The sequence below is a fragment of the Dryas octopetala genome, chromosome 7, assembly GCF_963921425.1.
Source record: "Dryas octopetala chromosome 7, drDryOcto1.1, whole genome shotgun sequence".
NCBI classification, from domain to species: Eukaryota; Viridiplantae; Streptophyta; class Magnoliopsida; order Rosales; family Rosaceae; genus Dryas; species Dryas octopetala.
In genome coordinates, this window is record NC_141372.1 from 3,065,625 (window position 1) to 3,089,020 (window position 23,396).

At 35.9% G+C, this 23,396-nt stretch overlaps 5 protein-coding genes across 5 annotated transcripts; 2 read left to right on the forward strand and 3 right to left on the reverse strand.

The window, feature by feature from the left end:
• The first annotated feature begins 70 nt into the window (after window positions 1-70).
• LOC147278496 (small ribosomal subunit protein uS3x) lies at window positions 71-2,017 on the forward strand. Its single transcript, XM_086252351.1, has 6 exons — window positions 71-206; window positions 306-453; window positions 552-723; window positions 1,210-1,264; window positions 1,371-1,502; window positions 1,612-2,017. The coding sequence occupies exons 1-6, from the start codon at window positions 177-179 to the stop codon at window positions 1,786-1,788; spliced, it is 714 nt and encodes a 237-aa protein (XP_086108477.1). The 5' UTR covers window positions 71-176; the 3' UTR covers window positions 1,789-2,017.
• A 5,130-nt stretch (window positions 2,018-7,147) lies between these two features.
• Window positions 7,148-10,128, forward strand: ACL5 (S-adenosyl-L-methionine-dependent methyltransferases superfamily protein). Its single transcript, XM_086252350.1, has 10 exons — window positions 7,148-7,407; window positions 7,534-7,600; window positions 7,753-7,847; window positions 8,176-8,278; window positions 8,630-8,718; window positions 8,891-9,047; window positions 9,159-9,234; window positions 9,373-9,431; window positions 9,559-9,695; window positions 9,795-10,128. The coding sequence occupies exons 1-10, from the start codon at window positions 7,241-7,243 to the stop codon at window positions 9,871-9,873; spliced, it is 1,029 nt and encodes a 342-aa protein (XP_086108476.1). The 5' UTR covers window positions 7,148-7,240; the 3' UTR covers window positions 9,874-10,128.
• Window positions 10,129-10,262: 134 nt separating this feature from the next.
• LOC147278498 (uncharacterized) lies at window positions 10,263-10,810 on the reverse strand. The gene has a single exon (XM_086252352.1). The coding sequence runs from the start codon at window positions 10,756-10,758 to the stop codon at window positions 10,390-10,392; it is 369 nt and encodes a 122-aa protein (XP_086108478.1). The 5' UTR covers window positions 10,759-10,810; the 3' UTR covers window positions 10,263-10,389.
• Window positions 10,811-11,198: 388 nt separating this feature from the next.
• LOC147278499 (mechanosensitive ion channel protein 10-like) lies at window positions 11,199-15,396 on the reverse strand. Its single transcript, XM_086250523.1, is given in 7 exon segments — window positions 11,199-11,580; window positions 11,583-11,773; window positions 12,007-12,209; window positions 12,283-12,576; window positions 13,012-13,132; window positions 13,225-14,644; window positions 14,966-15,396. Coding segments are annotated over 6 exon segments (2,235 nt in total). The 5' UTR covers window positions 14,607-14,644; window positions 14,966-15,396; the 3' UTR covers window positions 11,199-11,536.
• Window positions 15,397-19,815: 4,419 nt separating this feature from the next.
• Window positions 19,816-22,786, reverse strand: LOC147278500 (serine/threonine-protein kinase STY17-like). The gene is made up of 5 exons (XM_086250183.1): window positions 22,523-22,786; window positions 21,325-21,648; window positions 20,687-21,197; window positions 20,304-20,446; window positions 19,816-20,001 (listed from the first exon to the last, which is right to left on the reverse strand). The coding sequence occupies exons 1-5, from the start codon at window positions 22,784-22,786 to the stop codon at window positions 19,816-19,818; spliced, it is 1,428 nt and encodes a 475-aa protein (XP_086106309.1).
• Window positions 22,787-23,396: the final 610 nt, after the last annotated feature.

Consider the following 23,396-nt stretch of genomic DNA (forward strand, 5'->3'; position numbering starts at 1 on the left):
AATATATGATCTCGTCTTAGACCGTCCGATCAGGCTCCACATGAGTCCCTTTAAATAGCAACAAATACTGGTCCAGCAGCACCACTACGAAAGCAATTAGGGTTTGGTGCAAGCAGAAGCCGAAAGCGCCGAAGCTCAGTCTTGGATTCTGATCTCCTTCGATTGTGCACTTAACCATGGCGACTCAGATGAGCAAGAAGCGAAAGGTAACTCCAACTCCTCCTGTTCAGTTAAGTAGTGGATTAGCAATCAAATCTGAAATAATTATACACAAAATTGATTCATATTTATTATTTATCTGACAGTTCGTGGCCGACGGAGTGTTCTTCGCGGAGTTGAATGAGGTTCTGACCAGAGAGCTCGCCGAGGATGGCTACTCCGGTGTGGAAGTCAGGGTCACCCCTGTCCGCACTGAGATCATCATCAGAGCCACTCGCACTCAGAACGTTCTAGGTAATTAATCAATCCTCGTGGATCTCTAATTATGTTTATTATACAAATGAAATTGGATTAGATTAGATGTAATTAAATTAGATAATTTTATCGATTAGGCGAGAAGGGAAGGAGGATTAGGGAGCTGACCTCCATAGTTCAGAAACGGTTCAAGTTTCCAGAGAACAGCGTGGAGCTGTATGCTGAGAAGGTGAACAATAGGGGTCTCTGTGCCATTGCTCAGGCCGAGTCTCTTCGTTACAAGCTTCTCGGAGGCCTCGCTGTTCGCAGGTACTTTGATTTACATATACGTATAATACATGTAATTTTTCAATGTTTTATTACACATTCATATAATACATGTTATAGTGTCATCTTTACAGCGAAAGGTCATGTACCAAGTACCTATTTCGTGTCTGAGGGTGACAACATTTGCTTACTCCATCCATGCTTTGTTAGCTTAGGAATGATTTTTGTGTTCCTAGGCAATATCACTTTGCTCATTGGATGGTAAATTTTGATGGGTACTAATTACACATGAGCATTGATTTTTTCGTTAACCCCTTCTGTTTTGCCCCCATAAGCTTTGGGGATGATTTCACATCAATGCTCAAATTAAACCCCTATTGGAGTTTGTCAGGCTTCTTGTGCTAATCTCAAGGTGCTTGGAGTTTGGAATATTCTCCTACATTCCATCTGCGTGTCTGCACAGTGTGTACTTACATATATTTATTTGTTGATATTGTGTGTTGGAACTGAGATTTGTTATTGTTATAGGGCTTGCTATGGTGTGCTAAGATTTGTCATGGAGAGTGGGGCTAAGGGATGTGAGGTATACCACAGTGCCTATTTCTTTCTCTTTTGAAGAACTATAATGTCTTTGTTGTTGGGGTTTGTCAGTGGTTCTTGAAAATCTGACCTTGTATCTTCACACGTAGGTTATTGTGAGCGGAAAGCTCAGGGCACAGCGTGCCAAGTCAATGAAGTTTAAGGATGGCTATATGATCTCCTCTGGTCAGCCTGTCAATGAATATATCGACGCTGCTGTGAGACACGTCCTCCTTAGACAGGTTAGCTTCTTCTCATACTTTTGTTTTGTCATTACCTGAAGGGTTTCAGTGAAATTTTGCTGACAAGATAATGATTGTGTGGTTTCTTTTTTACTTGGGACTGCCATAGGGTGTGCTTGGTATTAAGGTGAAGATCATGCTCGACTGGGATCCCAAGGGCAAGCAGGGACCAATGACTCCATTGCCAGATTTGGTGACCATCCACACTCCCAAGGAGGAGCATTATGTTCCAGTTCCACCAGTGGCAGCAGTCAACATAGAGGTTCCACCAGTTCAAGTAGCTTAAGTTTAATTTGGTTATTTTCAACAGACTCTTTATGTAGTATCTTAGCAACAGTTTTTTGAAATCAGGAGAGGCTATATTTGTTTAATTAAACTCCTCAGGTTTGCATATTTAAGTTTTGTTCACTTTAATTTTGTTTTTAATTGAGGGATAAATGCTAGTGACTTGAATCGCTGCTATGTGTATATTGTTTTTGGTTTGGTGAAAGTTATGGGTGAGTTAGTTGGTGTCATTGGCATGTACTATCCTTGTTAAGGCAGGTTTTTAAAACTCCCTTTAAATAATTGGAAATTTGGACTTAATTTGTTGGCCTTGCAAACTTGGTATAGACATACTATATGGATGGTTGATTTTGTAAAACGAAATTATGCAAGAGAAAATTTTAAGATCGATATTGCATATATATTGGATTTGCCTGTGCATATCGATCAATTTTTGGATGGCATTTGATCTGTGGTTTATTTCTTCATAATATTATACAAATGATTAATATTTTAGATTTTATGCAGTATAAGAAATATCTTGGGTTGTATTACTTTTGGTAATCTTGGTTAATATATTAATAATTATTCACCATTGATTGGCCATACTTGTCAATGGGTTGTTGGGTTTGCTTTAAAGACAAATATGCAATTCGGTTTTCCCGTGGGTCATGTACTCATGTCATCATGTGTGATAGGCGTTGTAGGCAATTGCGAGAGGGGGAGGGGTGTGATTGAAAAAGAAGAAAATTTCGAAAGGACTTTATGGATTGCTTTATAAACTCTACACGCTCACTATAGTTTGTTCTTTAAAGCTCCTCATGTGGGGTTTAGAAAGCAAGCAATAGGATATTTTTAGAATTTCCCTTGAGAAGTTAAAAACAAAATGATTTTGTTATAAATATTGTACTATTATACCATTGAATACATTATGGTAACAGTTTGTAATGTTTGGTGATGGGTTTGTTTGCCTGGAGGATGCTCCTTCATGGATGTCTACTATCCTTTGTGAGGATGGTTTTTTCTCTGATTAATGAGTTATTTGACTTATTTCATTGATGATATAAACAATTTGTTAATAATTGTTGCAATGCAAACCTCGGGGAGAAAAAAAAGAAGAATAGGGAGTAAGGGGCCAGTCCTCGACCCATCCCAGCTGGGCCGAATAAGCAGATCCTAAACGCAGTGTTCAATGGGAGGATAAAAAGTTGGGCTAGTTTGTAACGGGTTTGACTCAGACTATGGGTTATAGTCCACGCTGAGAATTGTTATGGTTTTCACTATCTTTCACCTGTGAATTGTTATGTTTGAAATTTCTGGGGCAATCTGATGTAGTCGTATCAAAATCATTTCGGGGGTGATTGAATTCTCTTTCAAAGTCTTTATGTAATATCTGTTGGGATATTACAAAATCTGATATGCAGCAGCTTCTGTTAAAGTGGCTTTAGCAAAACTTTGGGCCTCGGCTAGCTCATAAGTGCGAATACAACACAATAAACTTTAAGATTAAGTAAATGCAGTATGCGTACAGATATCTTATACTTTTCTTGCAAGAAAATTAGCAAGATTACAAATTATTATATTGTTTTGAGGAATGAGGAGTAACCCATTACCCATAAACGAAAAAGCAATGAGAAATTAGTTGACTGAGCAGGCCTGAGGCCACCAATTTCTTTTATGCATGCCTTGCACCACTTTTTATCTTATTTATGTGGCACTCAAATACATATAGGCATCTATCCATGTCATGGATGCCAATTTGAGTTTTGGTCCCTCTTCACTAACACAAGCTAGTGCCACACTGCCATTGTCCATTTGTGTTTGTGTTCCTTTAGTAATTATACTCTCCAACTATAAAGCATTTATGCATGTATGTATCAACTGTGATACATATTGTAGCATTAAACATTGAACCCACTTCCAATTTCCACTTGGTGTCCGAGGAAAGCTTCTTGAAAACTAACCTTATCAGGTTGACATCATTTACAGGTCAGCTTCCAGCACCAAGAGCACGTACGTGTGCAAGACAATTTGACGGCATGTCACTCAGTCACTCAATACCCTTACACTTTTTAGGACAACAACATCTTGAGTGAGCAGAAAGGGTTTGTTTTTGGAGCACCATCGCACCCCACATACCAAAAGTGATAAAAAGATTTCAAAATTGACAGTGGGTTTGTCCTCCATCGCATTTCATTCTTTTTATAATTGAAATTCCAATTGGGGGATGCAAACTTATACATGGATACTGCTTATAGTGGCGAGCATCAAGCACGCCTCATCACTAGCGTGTTTTCAACTTACAATAACGACTGAGTGACAATTTTTAACATGACATAATAAACACATATTAAATTAGTATCGTATCATTTGACATGATTAATTAAACAACTATATGAAAATAAAAATAATACGATACATTAATAAAACATTTCATTATTACCCTAACACTAGTTTGTGACACATGACCTAAAAAGAGAATTAAAATTATTAAATTGCCAAATGTAATTGCTGTCTAAGAAGAGTCCTGAAATTATTCAGCATGCGTATATACATGCACCTAATTTACCTTTCTGCCGTCTCTTGCAATGAAATCTAAGAATATTGCTCATTGCATAATCCCCTTATCTTTTTGTCTTCAGAGAAAAGAAGGATCCATGTATGAATCAAAATAAATGTTCCCTTTTCGAAACTCTAATTACACAACATAAAAATAATTAATATTTAACATAAAAATGAAAATCGAAGCACGACAATAAATGATGGGTTCCCTCCCACTTGCTGCCATCTACGTGAAATTGTGAAAATGATAGTTGTCACCAACTAAAAGGTTCATCTCTTCAATAAATTAAGCTTATTTTCTATATATATTCTGAATATTAGAGCTAAAATAAATTTTTTTAAAAAGGTAAATTTGACTAATATATACTCAGTGTTTTATAAGTTTCTGTATAAATAAACTTATCCAATATCTCAAAGACTCAACCTGGTAATAGTTAAAAATTGCACAGTAACTTGTATATGTTTTGCTTGGAGATAATGAATAATAAACCGATATAAATCATCATTATCTGTTGGAACCTTTTAAATACAAACGTTACAATTGACCTTTTACATGGAAAATGAAATGGAAATAGAAAAAGACTCGAAAAGCTTTGACTTGGTGGGGGGCCACAGTCTCATAGACTATGAAAGAAAGCCATTGACTAAATACGAAGTCCCTAAAAATGATTTTGAGCCGCCCTTACAATATGGGCTGATTTAATAATCTTTTGCCCTTGTCTCCCCATTAAGAGGTTTCAACCCAAGAGGAAGTGGCTCTTGGTATCCCTACTGTTTCCTTAATGACTATTTTGCCCCTATTATGTTAAAATATTGTTAAGAATTGTGTAGGATCTTCTAATGACTTTTGTCCCAAGTGACTGGCTCTTTGTGATCTTCATATCATCTCAATGTGGGAGCAAATGAACAAAGTGTGGATCCAAAATTAGGGCTTTTGAAATCTTGAAAATGATACTTAGCGTGTAACACTTCCATAATATATAGCATGTAATTTCAAAGACTAGAAAACAAGATTCCTTGGAACTCCATGTTAACAATATATAATAAATAGGCTTCAAGCATTGTCCCAAGAACTCTTAACTGAGAGACATATGGCACATAACGGTGGCCTGCAATTTCTAAGGAAGAATTTGTTATCCAATAACACGGAAGTCACCAAAATAATTCTTAAATTTTTAGTCACCAAATAATGTAACAAATAGTATTATAAGATTTAAAGTGGGTTCAAATATAAACAAATAAAATATTAACACATTGGTTAGAATCTAAAGTTTTATTGTGATATCGTTCATGTTACTCTTTGCAACCCTAATGTTTTAAGTTGCCAACAGTTATCTCAATTTTAAAATGGAATTCCATCAAAACAAAAAGTTGAAAGGCTTTTAGCATTTTAGAATAGTTTGAAGGCAAGAAAAATGGGTCATTTTAGACATAGCATGAAAGATTTTTTTTTTCTCTTTGTCAAAACATGGAAGAAATCATAGTGCATAAGAGGAAAAAAAAAAACATGGAGAGATAATGAAGGGGCTGGGGAAGCCTAGTGTTAAGAGTGGGTATTCCACAAAATGGATTAGTGGAGTCACCCCACGCTCATTCAGTGAAGGCCTCCTTCCTGTCCCAATGTGGGACCCACAATCAATCCCATTTGTTATATTGTGGGGCCCATCTGCTCTTAAACCATAATCCCTCGCTTTTGTTTGGTGGGACAATTATCCCCTCACTACGCAGGCCAACTTATTAGTGAGTTTGTGGGCAAGTACAAGAAACAAAGGATAAAATCTCCGAAAAAGGTCCATAATCCCAAGTGGGCCCCAGTTTTAAATGGAACACTCTCTTACAATTAAATGGATTTTATGAATTATGGGTCACACTTCATCGTGATAGAATGCTTCATTGGACAGCTCTCTCATGGTCCTTAACGTGGTGTAAGTAGTAAATGAGTATAATATTAATAATAAATATACACGTATTATAATATAAGTGGGTTAATAATTCTATGTGGCCGTGTAACAGCCACACTCATACTCAAAGATCACTCCATCTGCTGGTGGGTTTGGTTTTACCGTTCTAAATCTCTAATCCTTGTATTCTTCCTCCATCGATCACAAACTTGAGAGTGCCAACTACTTTGCTCCTACGCGTGCGTATCTTCGCACACCACCACTCACACATCTTCTCTAAGATTATCAGACATGTTTTATATATAATGACTGCAAGTTGTCTCAAATTGAGCAATTAATATGAAATGTTACTCAAACTTCAAGCTAAGTTAAAAACTAAATATTTAATTACATGATATTTCATAGATTAAAAAAATATATATCTTTTTGTTTTTTGGTCTGAAGATCAAAAAAATATCTAAGAACAAAAACTTCAACTGAAATGTGCGCTCTAACAACAACAACTATTTACCATCATGAATCTAAAAAAGAAAAAGGAATTAAAATAAAACTAACTTCACACTATAATTTATAACCTATTGTTCATACATTATTATTATTATTAAAGTATTAATTTAGATTAAAATTTTCTTCTGTTTATGAAAGCTGGGGTTATAATTGGCTTGCATATTAATTTGGTTTGTGTGAAGTGAATTGCACCAGAAAGTTGGTGGTGCTGCAGCTGACAAAATCATTGCCCGTGCATGCTCCTAATAATATATAGTTCCTTCATATCCTTGATCCTAGCTAGCTTTAGCAATTACCAAGTTACCAGTGTAGATTTTTATTTTTATTTTAATTTGTTTTTTTTTTTTTTTTTGTGGCACTGCCACTATATAAAGCACTAAAGCCCCCTCTCCTAAATGCCAACCTGCCCTGCACTGCACACAGGAATATCTAATTACACATCCTCTTCTAGCTTCAATTATCCCCTTAATTATATCATAATCTCTTAATTCGTTTTTTGAGAAAATGGGTGAGGCCGTTGAGTTTTTGCATGCAAATGGTTTCTCAAAATTTGATCATCCTAAAGTAGTAGTTCTCAACGGTGCTAACCACACATTTGATAGAGATCATAGTTCCAGCTGGTACGAAGAAACCCTAGACCATGACCTCAAATGGTCATTTGCTTTGAATGGGTAATTTGTAAATTTCATGTCTACGTTTATATATATTCATAATTGATCGATGGATATGCATTATGTGTGTTTTTGTTTGTTTCTTTGTTGTGTCATTTTTTCTTTTCTGTCTGTTTTTACATACAGTGTGCTTCATAAAGGGACGAGCAAGTATCAGGAGATTGCTTTATTGGATACAAAACATTTTGGCAAGGTTTGTAATTACTTTGTGTTACTTGTATATATATATATGGCTTTCTGCATTTAACACTCACGTATATATCTTATTTGTTCAAAATAAAACAGCGTTTGAAATGAAATTAAAATCTAAATAAATAATTTGATAAATAAATTTAATAATAACAGGTGTTGGTGATTGATGGAAAGATGCAGAGTGCAGAAGTGGACGAATTTATATATCACGAATGCTTGATACATCCTGCTCTCTTATGCCACCCAAAGTCAGTCCTCTCTCTGTTGGGCCGCTCTACTACATTAACATATATGTTTTTAGATATAATATTAACATTTTTCTTCCTTTTAATTTTTTAAAATTGTAGAGGATCTCCCTCCAATCAATTAAACAAAAAGCAGAGGGTCAAATAAAGATGGTGTTGTTTTAGTATTCAGTCCCCACAAAAAAAAAAAAAAAAAAAAAAAAAAAGTGTGATTGTTTAGAGTTTGACGTACGGAACAAAAATAAGTGGGACATCAAAAATTAAAGAAATTAATTATGATAAAAATGTATTTGTAACCTTTGAATTAATTAATTTACAATATATTGTGCAGGCCTAAAACTGTATTCATAATGGGAGGTGGGGAAGGGTCAGCTGCAAGGGAAGCACTCAAGCACAAATTACTCGACAAAATTGTAATGTGCGACATCGATCAGGTAATTAATTAACGTACTACTTCTTTCTTGCTTTCTTTTATTTACTCAATTAATTAACCCTTCATTACCAATTTACCACTATATTAAGAAAAATAATTATTATATTTTATAACTTTTGTTCTTGTTTTTCATTGTGTTAACTCATACGTACGTATTAAATTTGTAACTATTTTATGTCAATATTTTTACGAACGCAAGATGACATAATGTATGTCAAAACAATTAATCCTAATACGAACACAATATTTCGTGACAATTTTGTATCGTGTCGTACGTGGAATTTTTGGTTAGTTTCATTAATAAAAATTTAAGACAGACGTGCAGAATAAAATTTTGGGCCACTTATTGCAGGAGGTGGTTGATTTCTGCCGCACACATTTGACAGTGAATCAGGAGGCCTTTTCTCACAATAAGCTTAATCTTGTCATTAATGATGCCAAGTAAGTACGTAATAATAAAGGATGCTTGTTGATTGGCTAAAAAATAAAAGAAAAAATCAAACTTGAAACATTTTCTAACAAAGTGACAAAAAATATTATTAGATTAATAATTAGTTGAACTCAATTAAGCATTCCCTCTAAGTAATTAGATTCGTATTTGTTGTTATTGAAGGGCGGAATTGGAAAAGAGTTGCGAAAAATTCGATATAATAGTAGGAGATTTGGCAGACCCAGTTGAAGGAGGGCCTTGCTATCAACTCTACACAAAATCTTTCTATGAACGAACTCTCAAGCCAAAGCTTAATCACGGTGGCATTTTTGTGACCCAGGTACATGCAAATTAATGTCACACGGCCTCTTAATAATAATAAATAAGGCCCACTTCTTTTGTCAATTTAGCATTGCGAATGAAGCAAATTAATGTTTACCTGATGATGCAGGCTGGACCAGCAGGCATTTTCACCCACAAAGAGGTCTTCACCTCCATATTCAACACAATCAAACAAGTCTTCAAGTGTAAGTCTCCCATTCAACTCAAAAGTTGGTGTGTTAATTATTAGCGTTATATACATTGTTCGTGTATTTACTAGTAGTTTAAACTTTTCGGATTTAGTGATTGTCTAACACCGTGAGCTCATTTGCATGTTTGTGCAGACGTGGTGGCATACGCAGCTCACATACCATCTTTTGCAGATACATGGGGATGGGTTATGGTATGTAATTAAATTAAAGCTACAAAAATGCATTATTAATGGTTGTATTTATATTAGATTATGTGAATATTATTTGCTTAAATTTTGGGGTCTAATGGCCGGTTATGTCATATACATATATAAACAGGCCTCAGACGAACCTTTCTCGATCAATGCTGAGAAAATGGACAGAAGAATCGAGGAGAGAGTTGATGGGGAATTGAACTATTTGAATGGTGCTTTGTTCATTTCCTCTACAACCATGAACAAAACTGTTTCTTTATCGTAAGAAGATCATCACTTAATTCCTTTAATTACCATAAAATATACTAATATTGCTGAAAATTAATTAATTAATTGATGGGTTATAATGTGTCATTTTAGGTTGTTGAACGAAACCCATGTCTACACTGAAGAAGATGCAAGATTTATTCATGGACATGGGGTGGCTTACCGCCATTGAGGCTCAAGCCACAGGTTTTGGGGGAATTGCTGTACAGCAAAGACAAGTGAAGAAGAATTCATGGGAATTACAGTCATTAATTTTCTTTAAAGCAAAAAAAAAAAAAAAAGTCTAACAATTGTTTTGGAGCATTTTGTTTTACACAAGATATGTTGTTAGCTTCATTGGGTTGTTCATAGGATTCAAAGTGAGACTTTTTTGTAAGCTTATTTTATCTTTCATGAAATGAATTATGAGGCATTCCTCCATTCCGTACATACAGAGATTTCTTTGTCACAGAATCAGAATCCTTGTTCTTGATTCGCTGGCTTTCATTTTCTTGGACAGTGTTTGCAGCCCATATATAGTGGCTCTATCTAGCTAATTTGTCATAAACAATCAAAAATCAATTTAGTAAAGAAAATATATACTTCATATAATAATCAAGAGTTGCACAATATTTTTAATCAAACAGAGTTGCAAGATATAGAGGAGAAAATTAAGACATCAAATTCAGGAAAAGATTCAAACTTTTCTTCAAGTTCTCTTAACTGGGTCGAAGTTGGAGACCCCAACAACAGCTCCAATAATCACTACAAGCACAACTCCACCAGCAGCAATGCTAAGCAGAAAGTTCTTGAGAGATGGTGGGAGGGCAGGCCCTGCAGCCTCAGCCACCTCAGGTATCATCATGGAGGCTGTCAATGCAGCAGCTGTGAGACCTGTCACTGCCTTTTCTTTCAAAGAGGCCTGCACTTTGAACATGCCTTTGGGCTTTGGCTTAAAAAACACAGCCTTCCCTGTTGTCCTTACTGGGAAGGACTTCAATAATGGTGCAGAGCTTGGCTGGTTTGATCTGTTTTGGGTGGCAGACATTAGTGGCATAGCCATTGAAGCAGAAGCCATTTTGTGTGTTCCTAGAAGTGAGTCTCTGTTTGCCTAGGATACAATGTATGTGTTGTTATGAGTAGTGGAGGGAATGAAATGGGAGGTGGAAATTGGAGATTTTCAGCTGACGTGTCTATTCAGCTTTATCCTAGGTGGCAAATTCTCCACCTGGGTTTGAAGGATAAGGTTATCCCCTAGAATTGGGTTGATCTGCTAGAAACCGATTCCACTTGAAACTGGAGTTCACTTCAGGATTCCATTGAGAAAACATGCATGGCTCTTGGCAGGCCACATGTTTTGGACTGTGTTAATGGTCTCAGACCAATAAGCATCAGTGCGCATCAAAATCATTTGCCAACACTTTACAGGATTTTAGCTTTCAAAATTTGCAGACATCACTGAAGAATATTTTCCATGTCAAATTATTGATTGTTGCAGTGAATACTTGATTTCTTTACTGAAGAAAATTAAATGAGCACCCAAGCATAGCCATAGAGGAAGATATTTTGCTCATTAATTCAGATAAGGTACACATATTGCCTTGCTCAAATGAAGAATTCTAGAGTTACCTTCAAAAAAGTACAGAAAGACAAAGAAAAAGAAGGAAATTAAACAACGTTTCATATCATTTTCAATCCTAATCCACAGCAGTTATCTCATCTATCTGCTAAAAATAATTGTGATTCCTCCAAAATCCTACTGACAAAAAAGAAAAGGAAGTGAAATCAAAAAGGTCATCAGAGGTTCTTCCTTTTACTCCACGATGAATCATATGTTGGCGACAGTTGCATCTGATTTAGTTTGAGTGAGATGAACTTCTTGGGGCAGCAGATAGTAGTTGATGGTTAGCTCTTCAAGAATTTTCTTCAATTCCATGACTAGTTCAGTTCTCCGCTTATTCTTTTCTCCAAATTCTTGGAAGTTCATAGTGTGATTAAAATAGAGCGCCATCTTCAACTTATTCACATTTTCAATCTCAAACACCAACACATTGTGGTTTGGATGCCAATGTTGTGGGTTCCTTTCCAAATAGCTGAATAAGCAAAAGAAAATTGCATAAGAGTAAACACAAAAGAGCAGTACAATTGAAGCTCACTGGTCAAACTGTTAGGTTTCCTGACTGTTAATTAAGACTGTTACTCAAGTGGAATCATGTGTTAATCTAAAAACATAACATATCAGATTATTTGACAAAAAAATATCAACATATATATGTTTATAGACACACACACACACAGACATGAGTAAAAGCATCAAATAACTCACTTCTTTATTCGCTCCTTCAACAAGCCTATCTTCTCCACTGGTGTCGTAAAAGCAACTGAGAATTCCACACCATCACCCATATCTGAACTTCTATAATAATTGCTGATGGGTTTTGTGGATAAAACTGAATTTGGATAGTATACCTTCTCGTTGTTGAGTTTCAAGAAGACTGTAGTCAAGATGTTCATCTCCTCAACCATCAACTGTCAGGTTACCAGATATTAAACATTTGATTAAGTAATCCAAACATAATGAAGTAAGAGTTGTGTAAGTTACCGGTACACCATCAACAACACAGCGATCCCCAACATCAAATGGGTGCATTACAAATACAAACACGATAGCTTCAAAAATAGTCTTGCAAGTGTTTCCAAACATAAAAGCTGCCACTACGAGCTGTGATGAGAGGAAGACGAGTACTTTTGTGGTTGCGATTTCCACCAATAAAAGCCACACTACAATGGTAATAACACATAGGATGCTAGTCACAAGTTTGTTCAATTGCTTTACAGCTGTCTTGGTGTCAGTTAAAGCATGAGCTAATGCCTTGCGACCATTGTAGACCTTCACCTGCAAAAAATCACAAGGTAAAAAAATGGTTCACCTATTATTTCAGAAAGAATCATCTAAAACAGAACTCCAACAACTTAATTGTGGTACCAACTGAATGAATGATGCTTTATTATTATTATTACTTTTTCAATCTTGCAGTTCAATATCAAACATAATTGACTAAGTGCAGATTATCTTTTGCTCTTTATGCTTACCTAGAAAATTAAGAAGAAGAATGTAATAGAAGCGGACTCAAGTTATCAAATTCTCATTTCTCCATCCCCCAATCTAATATGGTTTTAGATTCAAAGACCATTAGTTTATGTATATGTATGATGGAGAAGTTGAACTTCATGACTACAGAACCAATGTATGAAACTAAGATATCCAAAAACCAATTAAGAACTACAACTCAATGTGGAAGTCAAGATACATAAAAGTAAAAGTTCTTACCACCCAATCTGTTAGAGCTTTTCTGTTAATACGTCCAGTCTCTGATCCCTCAAACAGCGGAAACACAAGATCCACTTCTTCCTTGATCATAAACCTCCAGAGGTCCTCCTCTTCAATGTACCTACTCAGATGTAAGATATTTAACAAAAGACCAAATATGAAAAGAGAACCAGGATATCACAAAATAAGCACAAATAAGGTAGTTTTTCTCACTTAGAACCACGTGGAGCAACATTCATAAAAATGTAATAGGCAGCAGCAGTTGCTTCCATCTCATTGGTAATCTCCTTATCTGTCTGCTCAGCCCCTCCATCTTCCATCTCATCCAATGTATTGGAGATAGTGGACAGCCCTGAACTAGCAACTGCATCCATCAATACCTTCATGGTCCAAGCTGAAACCTTCTCTTGCTTCATCTTATGAAGCTTTGCCATATCAATCACCTCTTTCTCCTTCCCAGCCTTAGCCTTCTTTGTAGTCCTGAAACTCAGTTGCCCAGTGTTTGGTGATTTCCCAACCCTCTCAGCCTCCTCTATAAGTGCAGGCCCTGAAAGTGTCTGAAGAACATACTGATGGAAAATTGATTCTTGAATTCTATCAAAAAAGGTGTTCACATGGAAATTAGATGCTAAGATCTTAAGCAACAAAGTTTTCACCAACCACAAAAATGCCCCAATAAGAAAGGAAACAAGAGTCCACGTAACATAATCCAAAATCTTGGTGGAAGTCTTTGATCGCTCAATCCCACGATTGAACAACAGTAGCCATGCGAGAAGAACCAGAGCCAACCAGATGAAAACCTGAACACTCTTCTTCATTCCATGAACAAAATACAACACCTTCTTCCTAAGCAAAAAGTTCCTCTCAATCACAAAAACTACAAAATGCATAAACCAATTTGTAACCAACATGCCACAGAATGTCACCAGCACAAGCACACACCACTTCCAAATCTCCAAGCCCCAAACCATGAAATTCTTTAATTTCTCAACAGTCAAGCTAGCCACTAAACAACCCACAATGCACAGAAAAACAATCCACTCAACCAAGACCTTAGTCTTCACTTTCCTACGCTTATCTCTACTCAATTTAACCTTCTTGTAAATCTCTTCGTCCTCCGCCTCTTTAAGCCTGCCCGGAGAGGGCATAGCTGGACCCCTCGAATTGATTGAGACAGTCCTAACCGCTGATTTATTATTTGGGGAACCCCTATTGAATGAACCCCTATAAGGGGAATTTGGACCAATCTGCTCTAAGTAACTCTCTTCAATCATATTGGAATCAATGGGCGCTGAAGGCTCACCAAACCTTGACTTGGGTCTGGAGTAAACTGACCTATTGAATGACTTTCTCCTAGTGAGGGTCTCATTGGGGGTGGGGATTTTGGGAGGCTTACTGGGGATGGCCCGGTTGGGGCTGGATCTTGAAATTTCAGGTGAAGGAAACCCAACTGGGACTGACTTAGACTCCACCTTGTTTTGCTTGGGAGCTGAAGATTCCCGGACTTTTGAAGGAGACCCTTTTGCTTCAGTGGTCTCTTCGCTCCGAACTTCCACTACAACTTCACCTCCATTGGAATATTGCTTCTCCGCCATGCTTATTCCGCCGCCTTTAACTTAGAGCTTCCCTGTGACTTTCATTAAAACCCTATCACATCAAACACCAAAATTAAAAACTTGCATTAAACCCAAAAAAGAAAGTACGGGACACCAGAATCAGAATCACAATAAATATCTGAATTTCAGACACTTTCAGAAGATACTTTCCTTTTCTTTCAGGATTTATCAGATCCTCAATTTTTTTAATGAAGGTTGGAGCTTTATACAATGGCTTTCTAAACAAAACTAATCCAGTGAAGTACAACTCGAAAAGAAGTAATTTTCGCGCCAAAAAGATTAAATTAAAAACTATATATTATCTAAAACAGTAGAAACACTAGTTTTAGTGTCCTCACCTGAGTATATATAATCAGACTGGACCGAAGCTATCCACGGAGCACCCACAAAGTAAAAGATGGAAGATCATTTTCTGGGGCAGGTGGTCCTCCAAGTGATTGTTGATTCAGTAGTGCAGAGAAAGTGAGCAACTGGGCTTCAAAATCAAATTTTGAACAAAAAAAAAAAAAAAAGGAACAGGCTTGAAGTTTAGTTCTTTGATCTTGTTGGGTTTGACCGTTTGAGTATTGGGTCACAAAATTTTGGTGGTGAAGCTTGAAAAACTTGACAAAAAGCCAAAATCTATCAGATTATGGTGACGTTCATCAGTTCTTTGAGCTGAGAAGCTCAGAGCAGACAGCAGAGTGTGAAAGTGAATGAGTAAAGGAGGGAGAGGAATGGCTGCACAGAATTGAAAGCGAGAGCAGAGGGGGTTGGTTCAGATGTTGAGCAATTGCAAAGTCCCACGAACAAACGCATTAAATATTGTTTAAGCACGTGGTTTTGTGGTTTCAGAAAAATAAAACAAATTATTAAAAGAAATACTAAAATTTAGGACAAGAAGATCCGAAGAAGGAGGACATTACATTACAATTACATTACTTAAAGTGGAAAGAGTAACATGTCCGAGCGGTAAGTAACTGACAATATTTGAAGGATGCGAACCCACATTCTACATAGGAGAAGAACTTACCTACTACAGCAGATGCCACTAATAACACTCGTCCTTATAACAGCGTACAGGTAAGTTATTCCCTGCTACATAATCGTCATAGAATAAACCATCAGCGTAACCCTGTTTTCTTGTCACGATAAGGAAATACTATAATGTAAGTGAGGGTAAATCTGGAATTTGCATCATGAAGTTCTAGTTATTCCTGACTTAATTAATTAATTAATTATTAGCTATACAACTCAGCTGAATCTGTAGTGCAGGTACTTTTTGGCCAATTACCAAGTAACAAGTACCAAAACCAACAGTGGTTGTCATGCGTCAGCTCAAAGCTCAAAAGCGTGAGTTGTTAGAAGATTATTTTTATTATTTTATGTCGGTAATTAAGTAATTAAAAATTTGGGAAGTGCCTATGTTAATGTTTGTCTCCATGGATTTGATTTGATTTTTTAGACGTTTTTTATTAAATAGTCTCTTTTGATTTCCATGCATGCAGAGCAGCAGAGGTATGAATGTGATGGGAGGCCCACCAAAAAAACAAAGTGGGCCAAATATTTTGTTAGTGCGCTTCGTAATTCTAGAACATCACGTTTCGTCTGGCCCAATTTATATTATGTTATTTTTTTAATTAAGACTTAATTATCGATTTACCACCTAAAATTGTAATTCATTCTCATTTTACCATCTGAAAGTTTTTTTGTCCCAGATTATCACCTGTAACTTACATCCGTGTCTCATTTTACCTTATTTCGTCAACAATTCCGTTAATGCTGACGTGGCGCGCTGGATGTGCGCCACGTGTCACATCTTTTTTGTATTTTTTGATTTTTCTATTTTTATAAACTTTGAAAATTAATTAAAAATAGCTCCGAATTTAGAAAAATACACGGAAAATTCCTACCGACTTGTCTTAACTAGTACTAATTTACTATGGGGTCAAAATGCCAATTTTCCCTCTAAAAATTTCCAAAAAATTTGGAAAGTCCAAATTTATTTCTAGAAAATTAAAATACTCTAGACTCTTTAAAAATTCATAGAATAATCTCCCGAACTCCAAAAAATATGAGGTCTGCACCGTTAGTCTTCTAAAAACTAACAATACCTTTCTCGTGAACACTTGCTACCCAAAAGACCTCTCGGTCTTAGAGAAAAATAAAATTCTCTATAAAATAAATTCTAGAAAAAATCTAAAATTTCTGTAAAGTCTCGAAATAATTCTCTAAAACAAGCTTTTGGTAATTTTTCAAAATATTTTTGAGAATTTGTCCAAGAGTTTACGAAAATTCTAGAATTTTTTCTAGAATTTATTTAATAGAGGAAAGTTTATTTTAATTTTTTAGAAATAAATTTGGACTTTCTAATTTTTTTGAAAATTTTTAGAGGGCAAATTGGTAATTTAACCTTATATTAAATTAGTGCTAGTCAAGACGAGTCCGTAGGAATTTTTTTTTGTATTTTTCTGAATTCTGAGCTATTTTTAATTAATTTTCAAAGTTTATAAAAATAAAAAAATAAAAAAATGTGAAAAAATAAAAAAAGATGTGACACGTGGCGCACATCTAGCGCGCCACGTCAGCATTAACGGCCAGATCGTCAGCATTAACGGAATTGTTGACGGAATAAGGTAAAATGGGACACGGATGTAAGTTACAGATGGTAATCTGGGACAAAAAAACTTTCAGGTGGTAAAATGGGAATGAGTTATAGTTTTGGGTGGTAAAACGATAATTAAGCCTTTAATTAAATATATGTTATGTTGTTTGCAATTCTAATATATGAAAAACGAAAACAAAAAATTCTCTAAGTTGTTCGGTAGGCCTCACCAAAAAGCCCAAGGCCCGAAGCCCGCCCGGCCCATTAGGCCCGAAGCCCGATTTGGCCCAAAAATTGGGCCGGCCTGGCCCGACCCGAAAGTCTCTTGGGTTGGGCTTGGGCCATCCCCTTGAAGCCCATGGGCCGCCCGAAGCCCGGCCCGTTTAGGCCCGCCCAAAGCCCGACCCAAAGCCCAATTTGGAAATCATAACATATTTAATAGGTTTTTTGTTTGTTTACTATAATAAATTATTAATATGCTTATTAAGTTATTATATAATACTATAATGTTAGTAAATAGTAATAGTGTAAACTATATAATACCATAAATAATAAAGTAATAAACTTTTAAAATTATATACAACATTACAAGTATAATAAAATATAAATGTATATGTGTATATACAACTTTTATAATACAAGTATAATTAAAGTTATTAAACCACAATCGTCATTTCATTAATTCAACGATCTGAACCGTTCATTTTCTATTTTCATAGTCAAAGATCATCCTTACAAAAAATCGGTTAAATCGGAATTCATCTACCCATTCGATTATCATTAGAAAAACCACAATCGTTCATTAATTCGACCACCGTTACATTTAGAAAAATCACTTTTACATCTTCGATTAAGCTAATTTTTTGCAAGAATTCTCTTTGAGTGGAGAACTAAAACTTGAACGGTTCGGATCGTTGAAAACAAGATCGATATGTGAGCATCTACATATAAATACACTTGAAGAGTATAATTCTAATAACTTTCCCGTTGAAACCTTATTGTTTCCATAATTATGAAGACCACAACGTGATTTCAACAATCTGACCTGTTCATTTTCTATGTTCATAGTCAAAGATCATCCGTACAAAAAATCGGCTAAATCGAAATTCATCTACCCATTCGATGATCATTAGAAAAACCACGATCGTTCATTAATTTGACCACCATTATGTCACTTTTATATCTCCGATTGAGCTAATTTTTTGCACAAATTATCTTTGAGTGAGGAACTAAAATTTGAACGGTTTGGATCGTTGACAACACAATTGCATCGTTTGTTTATAAAAATATGTAATAAAATATATAATAATACATATGTACATTTATGTTTTATTATAGTTGTAATGTTGTATATAATTTTAAAAGTTTATTATTTATGGTATTACACTATTACTAACATAATAGTATTATATAATAACTTAATAAGCATATTAATAATTTATTGAAGTAAATAAACGAAAGAGCTATTAAATATGTTATGATTCACAAATTTGACAAATAAACTAGTCAGCTCAGTTGGTTGAGAGTTGAAGCTTGTTATGTGAGGTCTCATATTCAAATCACAATATAGCCAAAATCCTTTTTTTTTTTTTAAAGATATATATGTGTCTAAATAGGCTTTGGGCCCATTTTGGGCCGTCCGTTCGGGCCTAGCCCGGCCCGGCCCTCCAAGCCCGCAAGCCAAAGCCCGATGGGCGGGCTTTGGGCTTGTGTATTAAAGCCCAAGCCCGGCCCGGCCCGGCCCGAAAGTCCTATTGGGCTTCTATAATTCAAGCCCGAGCCCGGCCCGAACCCAAAAAATTTGGGCCGGGCCCATTGCCGACCCCTATTGTTCGGTACAGTATTTACGAGATTATATTTTCGAGTCATCTTTTGTATAAATATGGAATAACCCTTTTTTGAAGGGTCACCGGTCACGCACTCCAATAAAAGAAAGATTATTGCCAAAAATATCTTCTTGCAATGGTTTCGAAATCTTAACAACAATATTTGATCTAATAATTGAAGGTCAATTAATAATATAAAGTGGGTAAATAAAGCTGGCTCGTTCAATAATGAAAGAAGACAAAAATAGAATGCCAAAATTTTTAAAAGCAAGATAGATAAATGACTTGTAATTCTAAAGTTGCTTTGGTCTGCATCAATCTTTATTTATAGGGTATGATTGCATGGTCAAATAATGCAAGATGAACTTTAATTTATTGCATTTTATGTGAGACTGTTTCCATAAACTAATTGAAATTTAGCTACTTGATCATTTTTAAAACTTAAACTCATCAGATAATTCTTTACTTATAAACCTCTAAGTTTTGACTTTATGATATGTATATATATAATTCAGATGATAACAAAACAAGCCCTCAAAATTAAGTAATTGAGGTTTAGAGCTTTGTTAACGTAAATGTCGGTATCAATATATGTCTTTAAGAAAGCAAGTAGGAATAACGTTGAGGTAAATAGCATTTTTCAGTTAATTATTTACTTATTTTGAGTCTTTTATTAGATTCATGAGACATATTTGGAGCACAAGTAAAGAAGGAAAAAATGTGATATTGTAATTGCTTATTATAAGAATCAAAGTGATTATATTAACATAAACAACTGCTAAACATTGTCAACTATTCTGTTTTGAAGCTTCTTCAGAGTGCAAGTGATGGTGGCAAAGGATGGTCTGAGAGAAGCATCTCCATCCCATGAAAGGCAAATCAGGTCAATTAGCTCTTCAAGCTCCCCATCCTCATCATCAGGAAGTCTTGGCCTTAGATTACCCTCCACAACTTCCATAGCAATCTATATATATTAATAACAACCAATTAAGATAATTGGCCACAACAATTAATATCGCCCAACATGATTAATTTAATCGATTATATATAGTTTTTTGTTTATTTATTCTTCAAGTTAGTTCAAAACCCAGTCTAATATTATCTTTTATGATTTTTTATTTTTTTTGAAAATAGTTAGCTGGTGATCATTGAACAACTTTACATCTATTAATCTATAGTATGCACAACTTTATATGTTGCTTTTAAAAGGATGAGGTGATTTTCATGTAATTGTTTGACTTGACGGATGAGTTGTTTGATTAATACCTTGGTGGGACCATAATCGGTCTCAATGTATGGATAATTTCCGGTTAGAAGCTCATTAAGTATAATCCCGAAACTGTATACATCACATTTTTCCTTGTAAGGCTCACTTTGGATCACCTCTGGTGCCATGTACACATAAGTTCCTGCAAATCCAAAACGAAAATATTAGGACCTAAGTCCATAACCTTAGGTATTTTGGTACCAAAATGTATGAATAAATAAATTAAAGTAATACTACAAATTACGAAACCAAATCAAATTTTAATATTCTGGGTCTCAACTAAAATGTGACAGTTTTTTTTTTTTTTTGTTAACTTTTGCCATATTATGTGATAGTACTTTATTTGTATATATCTAACATATTACAATACACAAATTCTTACCTGTTTCACCAGTTAATGCCTTCTCTTCGTCACCCAAGAATCGAGCATGACCAAAATCCGCAACTCTTACATGCATAGCATCATCCAAAAAGATGTTGCTAAGTTTGAGATCACGATGAATCACCTTGGGATTTTGCTCATGGAGGTACTGCATGGCTTGGGCAATCTCCAACACCCTACTCACCCTCTCTTGGAATGGAGGAAGAGGCATCATCCTCTCACTTCGCCTATTGCCCGGGCCATGCAGCCACTCCTTTAGTGTCATGCTCAAGAACTCCGTCACCACCCACGCGTAATTAGGAGGATCGAGGCACGCACCCATTAGTTGAAGCACATATCGATGGCGTTGTCTACATAAGGTATCAAGCTCTTGAGCAAAGAATGAAACACCATTGTCGTTTGATTTAAAGAAATCAGGGTATATGCATTTCACCGCCACATCAAGCCCATGCCATGTTCCTTTGTATATGTGAGCGGTACTCCCTTGGCCTATTTTTTCTTCAAATTCAATCTGATACAATTTTCATCACATGTACACATAAGCATGCTTGTATTAATATTGTTAAAACATCAATCCAATTAAATCATTTAATCAATAATGTGACTACATTATCTTATAATTGTAATTAAACATGTACCTCATCTGGATGGATGTACCATCCATTTAGCTTGGCTTGATCAATAAGAACAGCAAGATCAGAAGGTTGGTGGTGCAGAGGAGTAGTTGGCAATTGAGGACTGGCATTGCCATTCACAACATCAATATTATTATTGGGGGAGAGAAGGTATTGTTGTGGACGAACACCAACATTATCTTTGTTGTTGACTATAAGGTCCAAAAACCCATGATCTTGGGCTACTTGTAAACAGTACCGCAGATAATCTTGTGTTCTTTCCATCCGCTTCCTGTACATCATCCGAAGTTCTTTCTCCCTCACCACTTTCTCTTCCAGATCAGCCACCTAAATTTACAGCCCAAAACCCAAAAATGACAAAACAATTCATTCAAAACAAATTTAAATTCTATAAAAAAAAATAGACAATAAAAATCACATTAATGCTCTGGTTTTTTTGGTCATATGAAGTTTTTGTTCAAGAAGTTGAATTATGGTAAAAAATGATTTACGCTAAAGTTTTTGGGGTTTGCTTTTTTTTTTTTTTTAATATTTAGGGGGAGTAGGAATCGAATTTGAGTGCAGAGGGGCTAATTCTACGGCCTTTCCAACTGAGTTTTCCACCAACTACGTTTTTGGGGTTTGCTTTAATTAGTAAAAATAGATGAAGTAATATGAGTTAAGATTATGATAGATTCATATTCGATTCCCTCTAATGTAATTAAAAAAATGGACAATAGTGTTTCGAATATTTCGTTTTCCATGTTGGGCGCCACCCACCGTGGATCACAATTCCAGATTTGGGACCTATCCGTTTCGACCCATATGGTTTTTCTAATGACTGGGCTTGGTGCCTGAGAATTGGGGGGCCAAGACCTTTTCATGTTGGGCACCTCCCACTCTTCAGCTTTTATGGGGGCCCAAGAGCTGAATACTGAATATTTGGGTGGGATTTGCCAATTGGACGCATCTAACCAAAATCTTATTGCCTGGGACAACACAAATGAAATAGGAGTATACATAGGACTTCGTGCCAACCTTTATTTGATATGATGATCGACCTTTATTTGATATGATGATATGATGCATGCATGCAGATGCACTAGTCATGCGCCCCAACTAGAGATGTGGTCCAAAATTCAAACCCTAATTTGGTCGAAACAAATCAAAATACAAAGCTAGCAAGGTGTATGTGGTCCAAAGTCCTAAACTAAGTACGCACCTGTTGCTCCAATTTGGAGGTTGGCTGCTGGTTCATAGGGTTAGAAACGACGTTAATCGACCTCAAACTTGAGCAGTCATTAAGCCCTCGACAACATCCATGGGGCGGCATAGAGGTGGTGGTGGCAACAGTGGCAGTGGCGGCGGTGTTGGTATGCGTTACTTGCTTTGTGCTACTTTTTTGGTGATGTTGCTTTGCACTACTTTGAGACCCAAATATATTGGCCTTTTTCTTCTGTGAGAGGCTTTGGATAATATTGTTCATTGCTAATTATATATTCATGTGTGAGGAATATGCGAAGGGAAGGGAAGCTTAAGGTTGGTGTAATGGTGCTTATAATGGGTCACAAACGACAGTTTGGGCGGATTTTGTGATGTGCCACCCACGAGTCAATTGGTCAATAGGTCATTAATCATATAGGCGATAGTGCAGAGGCATATACTAGTGTTTGTTTTTGTTTAGCTTATGTGCCTGGGGCGAGAGAGCCTATGAATGTTTCGGATTAAAATTACAACAATTGGGCGGTATTTACTACAACAAAAGGCACAAGGGTTAAAATTGGACCACCATAGATTAAATTATGTGACCCCCTCTAATGGTACCTAGTGGACATGAATATGTTTGAAGCATGAAAGTTAAGGATAATGCTTCATATTATTTCATCGTGTCGTGTTGTAGTGTGACTCACCTTGTTTTGATGCATTGCAGCTTTGACACAGAGAAAAGTTTACCTTGCACATTGAGACTGAATCCTGAAAAACTTATGACCCTATAATCGTAACAACCAAGTGGTCCTAGGAGTAGGAGATCTTCAGCAATCAGAGTCACAGATCATGACTTTAATTGTAGGAGAAAAGGAAATTCACCTCGGGAT